The sequence below is a fragment of the Oratosquilla oratoria genome, chromosome 4 (assembly GCF_046742065.1).
Source record: "Oratosquilla oratoria isolate Oo_2021 chromosome 4, ASM4674206v1, whole genome shotgun sequence".
Classification (NCBI taxonomy): Eukaryota; Metazoa; Arthropoda; class Malacostraca; order Stomatopoda; family Squillidae; genus Oratosquilla; species Oratosquilla oratoria.
The window spans coordinates 3148181-3161298 of NC_134780.1; the positions used below are offsets into that span (position 1 = coordinate 3148181).

The 13118-nt window shown below is 34.5% G+C and overlaps 1 protein-coding gene across 7 annotated transcripts in view; it reads right to left on the reverse strand.

The window, feature by feature from the left end:
- Positions 1–13118, reverse strand: part of Ttd14 (TRPL translocation defect 14) — a 184498-nt gene that overhangs the window by 3176 nt on the left and 168204 nt on the right. For 4 of the 7 annotated variants that reach the window (XM_076183422.1, XM_076183416.1, XM_076183418.1 and 1 more), the window contains one exon: positions 9471–9494. The exons of 1 other annotated variant lie outside the window; for it this stretch is intronic. In XM_076183422.1, coding sequence (XP_076039537.1) covers positions 9471–9494 — 24 coding nt within the window. Of the gene's footprint in view, positions 1–1244; positions 1303–9470; positions 9495–13118 lie in introns of those variants that run through there. 2 more of the 7 variants (XM_076183419.1, XM_076183420.1) reach the window with 2 other exon arrangements.

Consider the following 13118-nt stretch of genomic DNA (forward strand, 5'->3'; position numbering starts at 1 on the left):
ATCCTCACTCTCCCAATTTCACACTATAGATGTGGAATTTTTGGTCATGATCCCTGTATAATCTATCACTCATCAATAGTAAGACTATCACACACTGAAGCATATACAATAGACTGCCATCTGTACTATGTGATATGTCCATACAGGATCACATTCAACACCATATCATGAAGCAAGATCATGAAACAGACCACCAAACAATACTCCCCTCCCAATCCTGGAACATCATTCCCAGAGGGGTCACTCTAAGGATAGATAAGAACCACACTGGCACACATGCATCAAAACACTATCCAGCTCTTCAGACAGCAGTAGCTCAGAATAGTCCTGGCCATAGAATCAAACTGCAACCATAACACAGAAGACAATGAGCACCTCATCCACACTGCCCCATATCATTCCTAGACAACAACACAAAGTCTTCCCTGAGTGTCCTATGGGCCTCTCTTGTGGCCACTACCGTCACCTGGGTTCCATGGGTCTCCTGCAAGCGAGATCTGGAGCAACAAATTGATCGACTTTGTCCTTTCCTGTTCATTGCTCATAAGCAATGTGAAGTTTGAACAAAAATGGTATTGTAGTTTGAGTATTGTACTCCCAATAACCTGAATAATTCTACTCTGCCAGTTCTGGAAACTTTAGAAAATAACTGCAAATTTTCTGCAAACACATGACAAACATTATCTCTAAAACCTGATGAGTGTGTAAAAAACTGGTCCTAAATTTTTATTTAGCACCCGAAATTTCCTCATATCCACTGCAGTCACACGAGTAAGACTGTGATGACCAGTGAATTATCAGTACTGCAACTACACAAAAATCTGAGATTAGAAACAAAAACAAATAAATACATGAATAAATGTGTGTGCGTGTGTGTGTGAAAAAAGTGGCAAGGAACATATGAGAGAGAGAGAGAGAATGGGGGATATGTTGATTATGCTAAATATTCCAATGTAAGGTTAAGTATTCAGCATATCTGGACTTCACATAAAGGAATGGGTGTTTGGTCCTACTGCTGAAAACTAGTCATTATTGGCAGCAAAGGTAGGTCGTATGTTGCATAAGAAGCCTTTGGTAAGAAGCAAATTAACTTCTAATAATTGAGCAATCCTGAACTAAATGCTTATTACACCAAGTTACCTGAGAGAGAGAGAGAGAGAGAGAGAGAGAGAGAGAGAGTGAAAGAGAGGTGTATCTGATCCACATGTATCATGCATTACTCGAGTTTGTTGACCAAAACTTACCTTAACATTCTGAAATGCTGTTATTGTGAAGTCAGGAATACTCTCTTAAAACTCGTTGCTTTGTAAGTAGTGCACATTCCAAAGTAGAACAGCATCAATTCAAACATTTCTTTGCATATCATTACAAGCATTAAGTCAAGAAATTGAGTTCAAGTACCTTAACTAACCTTCCAGTTTGCATATCAACTAATGGTAGATATAGGAGCAATTTGGTGTTCTAAATTGAAATACTTAAAACTATAAGTTATACAAAATCATATATGCTCCATAACATAGCAACCTCAATGAAAACCAATTTCATCATGAAACTAATAATGACTTAATATGAGAAAGTAATAAATGTACTTAACTAAACTACACAAAATACTGTCAGTCTAACATATTTTGACAAATACAGAGGACTCATCTACAGTGGATCTATATTGTATGTCTAACCTATAATGCAACAATATAGTACACAGAGTTAATGTCAAAAAAGCATAACACATAATTGAAATAGCAAAGTACATCAAATTTAGCAAAATTTATCACAGCATGGTATCTGCAATACATGTACATGCTCACGTGAGTTAAAGACACGAGTATAGTGTGACACCTGAAAATACTTCACAATGCTTCCCCTGCCTCCTTTCCTGCTGTGTTTTTTGTCTACATTAGTTATATTCATGGGCTTCCTAAGGTTATCTGCTTTTGTTCTTGCATCATAATGTGCTACATCATCAATTTTGAAATGGGGTATTTCTTCTCTATGTTTCATCTTACTATTCATAAATCTGAATAACTACTTAGGTTGATACTTGCATTGTCTTCCATTCATATTCTTGTATATTAATTTTCAAGTTTTTTTTTTGTATTTGTCTTTTTAGTTTTTTTCTTCTGCTTTCCAATGTTTTGTCTCTCTTCAGTGGAGAAGGGTCACTGAATACTAGGAGAGGTCAAGGAGAAGGTGGACCAAATGTCTGGGAACAGGAAAGGTTAAGGATAAGATGGAACACTTGACTAAGTGAAGGACATTAGCTCACAACTGAGGAACAAAAGGAGGGAGAAAATAAGAAGGGTGACCAATTGTCTACTGAGGATGGACAATCTTGAGAGGAAAAAGGGAGTTTGGAGGGCAACTAGAGATATCTTAAAATTTTGTTAGCAATGGATATTAAAGGAATTGGGTGGTTGCGAGATATTGAACATGCCCCTATTTTGTTCAATTGCATTGGTTCCTTGTATGATGGCTGCTTCCAAACATTTCTATGGATCTTGTCAGACACATGTACCAGAAATTCTGCATTCTTCTAGTCCATCAGGTGGTTGCTACTGTTCCTGTGTGCAATACATGTGTTGGTAGTGACATCATGGTCGACATCATATTGGTGTTCTCAGATCCGGGTATGGTACCTTAGACACAAAATCAAGAGGGGGAAAATAGACCTCCCCTGCCCTCTAATGACTTTGTTGATTTGATACAACTTTGTGTGGAATTCAACTATTTTAAGTTCCAGGACCACCGTTTTCATCCGAAACTTGGCATGGTCATGGGTTCTCCATTGAGTGCAATCCTTGCCAACATGTTTATGGCGTTTTTAGAAGCAGGACATTTTGCCGACATTATTCCCGAATACGTGAACTGGCTGTGCTACATGAATGATATCCTACTCATAACACCCGGGCATTTTCATCTTTATTACTTCCAAACTGCTCACCATTCAGTTTTCTCTTGAAGAAATTAATGATTCCCTTCCTTTCGTGGACATACATCTCAAAACATTGTAACCTGCTGAAATTTAAAGTATACAGAAAACCCACTCACAAAAATTATTTCTACTCTCTCCTAAGTAAGATGCTGTAATTATTATAATTTATGTTATATTATTTGTTTTTGTTTTGTTATAATTTGTCTGTCTGATTTTCATTTATTATTAGTTATATGTCAATTTATTATCATTTACTATTTACCTGTTTGTTTGTTATTCAACTATAACAATGCATTTATTTATGTATTTTAATTGTTATTTACATTGTTATAGTTTTAATTTATTATTAATATGATTTTTTTTTTTTTTTTTTTTTTTTTTTTTTCCATCCGACCTAGATATGGATCAAAAGGTCTCCTGTCGGCATGCTTTGCCTTTGTAATCCTTTGCTCCTTTGTAATCAGGATCAAGAAAGGAGTAATGATAGTCTTCTTCCTTAGGGCACTCAGAATATGCAATGAGGAATACCTAGAAGAGTGCTGATATATCAGGAAGACTTTTTTTTAAATTAAAAATTCCAGATTTCCTTTTAAATAAAAGGAGAAAACAGGCCATTAAAATTCTGGGAAACCATAGGCACCAGGGCAGGACAGCCAAATGACTTGTGTTACCAACCAACGATGTTGCCACCAACATGACTTGAATTGTAAAAACCATCAATTTAGAAGTGTGCCAGACCAGTAGGACAATAAAGACATCATGAGAATGAAAATAATTGTCAGCAAAATGCCAGACAATAAAGCCGATGTTTATCCAATTCTGTGCATGGGATGTTAAAAACCCTACATTGGGGATATATCACACAATCTAAAAACCCGGGTACGAGAACACTAATACGATGTCAGCCATGATGTTACCACCAACACATGTATTGCACACAGGAACAGTAGCAACCACCTGATGGACTGGGAGAATGCAGAACTTCTGGTATGTGAAAGGGATGGATGGGTGGACTGTGCTTTTCTAGATCTACAAAAAGCATTTGATAAAGTACCACACAAAAAACTAATAAGAAAAATTGAATCAATAGGTGGTATTAAAGGAAAATTATTGGAATGGATGGAAGACTTCTTGACTGGGAGAAAAATGAGGGTAGTAATTAGAGACAAATACTCGACCTGGGAAGAAACGAAAAGTGGTGTACTGCAAGGTTTGGTATTGGCTCCAATCATGTTTGCCATATACATAAACAACATTGATGAAGTGTGGAATGTTATATGAACTTCTTTGCAGATGATGCAAAAATACTAAAGTATAGAGGAAGATTGTGAATCACCACAGAAAGAACTAGATAAAATCTGGAAATGGAGTCAAAAGTGGGAAGTGAACTTTAACATCAAGAAATGAAGTATAATGGAGTTTGGAAAAAGTAAAAATAGAATATCAAGGAATTATAAAATTGGTGAAGAAGTCAAAAGAGTGAGCTCAGAAAGAGACCTAAGAGTAATTATCAGCAAAGACATGTCACCAAACATATCAATAAAATAATTGGAGAAACCTTCAACTTACTAAGATCAATGAAAGTGGCTTTTGACTATTTGGATGAGGAAATGGTAAAAAATATATATATATATATATCAGTTACACTGATAAGCCAAAAATTGGAGTATGCTGCAACACTATGGACAGCCAGTACTAAAATAAATATAAAGAAATTAGAAAGAATTCAAAGAGCAATGACAAAGACGGCACCAACACTCTCCAAATTGACATATGAACAAAGATTGTCCAAATTGGAACTACCAACTCTGGAACAAAGAGGAGAAAGAGGAGATCTACTGACTATTTATAGAATCATGAAAGGAAGGGAAACCCTAGATAGAGATGATTAAAGTGGGACAAGAGAAAAACAAGAGGACATGAAAAACTCAAAAAGGATAATTATAGAAAAGATCTGAAAAAGAGTGGTGGATATCTGGAATAAATTGGATAAGGCAACAGTGTGTGCAAATAATATTCAAGAATTTATGAACAAACTTGATGCTGAAAGATACAAAGACGGCTCACCATGAGAATAACTCCCTTCCTGTATAATACAACTAGGTAAATAGGTGAGCCCAACAGGATCTGTAGAAAATGTTTGAAAGCAGCCATCATACAAGGAACCAATGCAATTGAATAAAATAGGGCCATGTTCAATATCTCACCCCACATGATTACTTTAATACCCATTGCCAACAAAATCTTAAGATATCCCTAGTTGTCCTCCAAATTCCCTTTTTCCTCTCAGGGTCATTGTCCATCCTCTGTAGAGATTTGATCATCTTTCTTATTTTCTTCCTTTGTTCCTTAGTTGTCAGGTAATGTCCTTCACTTAGTCAAGTGTTCCATCTTATCCTTAACCTTTCCTGTTCTCAGACATTTGGTCCATCTTCTCCTTGACCTTTCCTAGTATTCAGGGAGCCACCTCCCCATCTCTGTCCTAACATGGTGTTTATTTTCATATTCTTAGAAATATTCAATTCATTCTCCATTTTACTTTTATTAAACTCCCTCCAACCTTCTTCAAAGTATCTTTTCAGTTTAGCTAAGTTTGCTTTTGGAAAGTTTTATCTTCTTTGTATATTTCCTCTCTTCCAGCATAAATTTGAACCACATGATCACTATTCCCCTCTGGATATTGATAATTCAATTATCCTATCACCTTGGATTTCTTGGCAAGAATCGAATCTAGTCTTGCATGTGTATTTTCACCTCTATATTTTGGTAGTTCCTTCACCCTTTGAGTCATGAAATTATTAATTTCTATGTTCAATAATATGCTGCCCATGGATTCCTCACTTCCCTGTCTCTCAATCCTCCCATATCACTTCTCCACAATTAAAGTCGCCCACCAGTTATAAAATAACTTTATTTCAATAAATGTTTCCAGCTCAGCTGCACTTATTTAATTTATTCCATGTTCTTTTTGGAGGGGTTTATGCCACTGCAATATCTCTTTTACTATTCACTTTTAATTTTTGTACTATCTCAGCCATTCCCTCTTCCATTTCTGCTTCTTTCATCTTGATGCTTTTTTCTCACTGCAATCATCACACCTTCCATTTTTCCTTTCCTATCCAATCTTGTTTTCAGAGGGATATATGCCACTGCATTTTTTTCAACCCTCTTTACTTGTAACATTTACATTCATTACATCAGCCATTTCTTCTCCCATTTTCACTTCTTCCATATTGATACTTTTCTTAATTGCTATAATCACACCATGATTTTCCCTCTCTTGTCCCTTATCCATACATTTTCATTCACCCATTTTGACATCAATATTTTCCTATCAAACTTTGTTTCAGCGTAACACATTACATTGTGTTCTTCCTCTTTTAGATAATCACCCATTGAACCCTGCACTCCTCTCTGATTCCCAGTAATGACAGTAACCAGCCCACACAGTCCAAGCACATAGGGCAAAGGTGATGGCTTTGGCCACCCACCTACCTCCTTGTGTATGCCCCTCACCTTCATTCTTTGCAACTTTAAATTTAAGGTGCTCCTTGCACATAGCTACCACTTCTATTCCTTCCTCAGTGCCCATTATTATTATTATTTGTTTTCATTCAATTACTGGTAAATGTTACCACTAATACATTTTCATTTATCTACATCCTCTCTTATCAACATTTCTCTTCATTTAATTACTTTTACCACTTCTTCCTTTACATCCTTTCTTCTTTTTGTTACTCCATAATTTTTCATACATTTTTAACCACCCTTCTTGTCCCTGTGTGATTTTTCTTATTTCTTAATTTTTTCTAGTCTTCTCATTTTCCTTTACACCTTCCTCCAACTTAATTTTCTATATTTCTAAATTTCCATACTTTATCTTTAACTCTTCAAAATCTGACTTAGGATTCCTTTATTAATATCATCTCACTGGACATGCTATTTAGATAATATATTTAACACATCTGATAAAGCATTTCATTCTTGAATGTTTTTCTATTTCATCTCTAATTTTAGTCATTCTCCACAATGTCTTTGTAAAGCATCTTAATCATTATTGTCATTTTGTCTTGGGTTGCTCTAAATTACCAAGCTCCATCATAATTCTTTTGTAATTGCTGTTTTGCTCACTTCCGCTGTCAACAACCAATTTGCTATTTCTTTGCCATAATTTGTTGTCTTTATTTTATTTTCAAATTACCAGAATCTGCTGTATGGTTCCATTCTTTTCATTATAATACATTAATTTTCAAATATACTTCATAATTCTTCCTTGATCAGGATCCTGTTATACCCTCCAACCCCTGCACCACACTACATTCTTCATCAATTTCTTAAAATTGGGTCATGCACCCACACTTTCCACTATCCAACTGCCAGCTCAGTGTGGAAACCATTAAGCAGACTTCATTAAAGGACCATGTAACTGTTGTATTCAACAAGAAAAGGAACTCTCCCCTCCAATCCTTTACTTCCTTAAGGACTAGGGTATAATAAAGTGTGGCCCCACTCAAATATGCAAATATTCAGAGGCCTTCAGTCCCCTGGTTCTGAAGAATTAATGTCACTGACCCCACTACTGGTGGGATGCAATGGCTCTAGGCAAGCCTTACCCTCAAGTCTTCACAATTCTAATGGGATTACAGGCTGCCCTAAGAATTAATCTACATCAGTAATTCATAACTCACCATCTACCTCCTTTTCATATACTTTGTATTCTGCACTGACACTTGTGGAAAAATGAATTATCAAGAAGAGGAAAGGAAGTGAGAAGACTGCTATGGGAAGGAGTTATGTCAATAAATCTTCAACACTTTTTTCAAGAATGAAGAGATGTGCATGTTCCAGACTGTTGGAGAACAGCAGAGAAGACAACAAAAAGCACAAGGTTGTTTCTGATGTCTTGACTGCTGTTGAGTGGTATCTGGCTTTGTATGTCAAGAGGCAGGCCTACAACAATGTGCCTGTTGATAGTACCATATTTTGTACCAAGGTACCTTCTATGTTGACTAGATTTCCTCATACACAGTATATATATATATTTTTTTTCTACTACTACCTCATATCTAATACATTATCTACAGATTCTATTAGAATTAGGTATTGTGGTAATAACTGAGAGGGCATGAAAAATGGAAGAGGGGTAGTGGTGCCACAAGGCCAGAACCAAATATGTTGTCCTACTATGTGCATTTTTTCCTCATAATAAACAGCCAAGTACCAATTAAATTTGCTATAGGTGGGCACATTCTATACCTCTTCTCAGCAAAGAGAAACTCTATAGTAGTCAACAATCTTGCACACCTAAAATTGGGGGCTATTGATATATCAAATGAATCTAAATCTATAATTTGTTTTCTAATTTTGCTCCTCTCTTTTGTTAAGTACTTTGAATCGTATCTCCCCCAAGTCAACAAATCACAATTTAAATACACTCAAAGTAATTCTCCCTTGCACATAAGCTTGGACACTGACTGACAGGCCCAATCTGCAGCTAACTGGTTGTTTTCGTTTTATAAAATTGCTACATGTACCATTAAATTAATCCACGAATATTTTCTAGTTTCATATTTCAATGAATATGAAATTCTTTAATTAAAGACTATTTTTTGAAAGCAAGGAATAAGTATGAATAGCACTCACCAATAGTACAAAAGTCCAAAACACCTACAGGTAACATATGTATTTCATTAAATACTGATACACTCCATTGGTGAGTCTATCTATATACCAAAGCCTTCTTCCCCTTCATAGGGGAGGTATCCAAATTGTCAGTTATTATGCAAATTACTTTCATGCATCTGTAATAATATAATTGTCATTGCAGATATAAAAAGACAGATGTTAGCATATAAGTTGTATCCCCATGTGGATGCTTGATGCCTGTTAAGTTGCAACACAAACTAGTCTTCATCCAACCAATCATACATACTTTGTGCAAGGGTAAATCCTTCTCAGTACAAGTTAGTCATAAAAATATATATGTATATTAATATTACTGAACTCGGTACCAGAATGAAAGAGATGCAACTCAAATGGTGTTTTCCTGACAGCACAGTACCTACTCACGACAAAAACTGCCAATCCCTAAGCCAGAACTGACTAAACCAAAGCACAGGGGTTAATCTGTTAAGCACAAGAGTTAGTTTTTTCAAAGTATTTGAGATGCAACTTGGAACTTTAATCCTACAAGTTAGATTATAAGACAAACTGCCATTCTAATGGAATGTAAAATTAAAACAAGTTATCTGCCACAAAGCTTTTTTATTTGTATCTGTAGAACCTACATTGATGATATGTATGGATGTAATGACAGAATGTGCTTAAGATGAGTTCGTACATAATGAGTGTATGATGCTTCACCACTTGGTTAGTGATATAATTCATTTGCTACGATCTTGCGCATCTACGCAGTACATCACATTGTGCACTAGCAAAACAATATACCAAACATATTTGAGACTAAAGACAGTTCACATGTGTAGTGCTAATGGCAAGACAAAAAAAAAAGATATATAAACATTGAATTGAAACATACCCATTGGTAAATCATCCTCTTCTTCTACGCAAAGAAAGAAAAAAAAAATTAAGTATTAATTAATCATGAGCTACTCACAAATATCTTGGCAACTGTAAATGCAAGTGAAATAGTAATTATCCTTCAAATGATTCAATTGATTTTCTACAATGAACATATTCAATGCATTTTGTAAGCCAACCTTGGCTGTGGCTTGTCATATGAGAAAGCTGGGGACAATACCTCCCACTTTTACTTTCTTTCTCGTACTTTAAATCTGTTGCACTATGAACAAATTTCTATCCCAAATATTAGAAGTACTGAAGCAATATGAAAATATAAAAAAATTCTTTCTAATGAACTCATCTTAACTGGCAACCTGATGTTAATGTTGTTATACAAATTATTCAATAAATCACTTATGAATATTTCCATCATATATATGATAAAACATTAATATTTACTTGAATGGAGTAAATGATGTAACACAAGTGTAAAATTTGACCAGAAATCCACTACCAGAGAAAAGAACAACAGAAAAACTGTTGTTCTGTATATTATGACCAAAGTCTGTGGTCCTCTTCATCTACTGAAGAGACTTTTCATAATATACAAAACAATAGCTTTTCTGCTTTTCTTTTCTCCAATTATGGGTTACTAGTTTAATATCTATAAATCCGATATCTACACTACAGTGTACATATAATATTGCACCTTTCTACAGAGAATCCTTTCACTGCCAGCAGAAAAATTGTCTTATTTTATTAATCCATGACCAAAAAAATGTCAGTTAATAGGTCTGATCAATCTAGTTCAACAAGAAAACCTAGATAAGACCAAAGCAGCATCATGAATGTATCTCATATCACATTTTTTATGTATAACATACACACACACACACACACACACATATGCACTCACACATTAATAATTATTGCCTCAAGTTTCATAACCTGGATGCTTGCAGCTTCACAGCAATGGCTGGCAATGGAATTAGGGCCATCCAACAGATCTCTCTTGGATGGAAATTTGAACTGTTGTATTAGTATGGAACTGTTTCTATGTCACCAGTTATCAGCCCTTCTTGTGTGACATGATGCAAGAAATACAGCCAAAATGGACACAAAGATCTTGGGCTAAGACCAGAGACACAGTGTCAGCCCCTTAAGATTGCACATCCAAATATAGGTGTGAAGGTTGATGGGTTTTGAAAACTGACAGCTCCATTGTCCATTCTCAAAGACCCTCATGAGTAGGTAACCACCACTGCTCCCATAGAAACAAGTTCTGAAGTGCAGCACTTTTTTGATAAATTCGAAGGAAACACCTAGCTTGTATTTACATTCAGGATAGAGACCTATGTTTATTGAGTGACTGAAATGATAAAATAAGAGTAAATTCAACATTATTGTTAAATACATAAAATGGAGAATGATGAAGGATTAAGAAGAAAAAGTAAACCAATGATGAGAAGATTGGATATAAGCAGAGTGGAGTAACCAATGGGAGTTCTACCTAAAAAGTCTTATGTGGTAGAAACCCCAGTTTGATAATAATGTATTTTCAGGGTTTATAAAAGAAAGTGGAATACTAGGTAGAGGTTTACAATTGGAAAGAGAATCTAGGTATAAAAATGTCCTAAAAAATTGGGAGATTGCAGAATTGATAGAGGAACTAACTGATCTGAAAGCCGAATACAGGGCAATGTACAGAGGTGAACCAGCTTAAAAAAAGCTAATGCTGAAACTAACAAAGCTTAATGATCTAAAAAAGGAATTAAACAGTCAAAAATGAAAACAAAAGAATGAAAAATTAAGATAAAAACAAAAATGAGCCTTTGAAAAAAGAAGTGAAAGAACAAATACAAGCAGTGACCAAGACAGTTGGAAAAACAGAGACAGATCTCCAAGAAATACAAAATCAATGGAAAGCGGAACAAGAAAATAAATATCTAAAGAAATAGTATAGCAACAAGTGGAAGAAAATGCTAAAGAAATGGTCATTAAAGAAATTAAGGAAAAAGATAATTGGGTTAGGGAGACAGTGGATAAAAAAAAGTGCATAATAGTTTATGGTATTAAAGAAAAACAAAGTACCTAGATACCAATGAGAAAAAGAAGAGAAAGAAATTGCAAAAGCAATTCTGAATGAGATACGAGGGACAGGTAATGGACAGACAGAAAAGGTACATAGGATGGGGCAGTACTCTAAAGAAAAACAATACAGGCCACTAAATATCAAACTAAGGTCTCAAATAATAGCAGTACTATCAAAAAACAGCAAAGCTGGCAAATAGAAAAAAAAAAAAAAAAAAAAAAAAAAAAAAAAAAAAAAAAAAAAAAAACATGTAGGGATTATCAAAAAAGCGCAATGAGGAAAAAAGGGGAAAACACACACACACACACGCACATATATATATATATATATATATATATATATATATTTCAGAAGACTAGACCTATATATATATATATTACATATATATATATATTACATATATATATATATATATAGAATTAATAAAAAAAAAAAAATAGAAGAAAATGACAAACAAAAAATAACATATACCAACATAGATGAAATTATTTCAGGACTAAACGAATTAAACAACTATTTGTCAATACATAAACCAGACATAATGAAAAGTGTGGAGACAAAATTGAAAGGTCTACCACCAAATACTGTGAAACAAGGTCTATATGACCATTGGATGAAAAATAGAAAGCAGATACAGGGTGTGGTCACGTTTTTTACTAAGAAAGGCTTAAATGTGACAACGATAACAAAATAAAAAATAGTATGGAATTGTTTATGATAAAAGTTGAAAACAGTGACAAGTAGAAAATTTGTAGTAATATATGTGCCCCCAAAAACAGTCTTGGACAAAGAGTGATCATTCCAAGATGTTGGAAGAGACAAAGAATGCACTGAATTACTGAAAGGAGGAAACATGTTAGGAAGAAACGACAGAGAAAGGTGGAGAAGAACTTTGGGGAAATATTCTACTGTATATGACCATTGAATACACAATGACTCAATGGGTAAAGGAAAATACCAGATATAAAAACAATGAAGAACCATCGAGACTAGATTCAATATTTACATCAGAGCCTGAAATTGTGGATAAAATGGAATACAAGACACCAATTGGGAAAAGTGACCGCATAATAATAGAGTTCGAACTAAAAGAACTAATTTATTTGAGAAGAAATGAGAAACATAGAAAAGGGACACTAATGTACAACAAAATGGATTTTGAAAAACTGAAAAAAAAATCAAAATGTAAATTGGGAAAACTTATATGAAGAAATAAAGATGGAAGAGATATGGAACATATCAAAAGAAATACACGAGGGAATACACAAATATGTATCAAAGCTGAAGCAAGAAAGGTACATTAAGTGCTGGTACAAAAAAGTAGCAAGGCTAAAGGTAAAAGACAAAGCTTGGAAAAGATTGAAATAAAGTAGTATGCACGTATCAAACTAAGAAATGAATACGTAAAAATATGCAGGGAAGAAAAGAAAAACTATGGAAAAGACATCATAGAAAAATGCAAGGAACAACCTAAACTATTCCCCAGGTATGTGAATGGTAAACTAAAAACAAATAAGAAATAGTGGAACTGCATCAAAGGAATGATGAATATCTAGATGTAGAAATGGATGA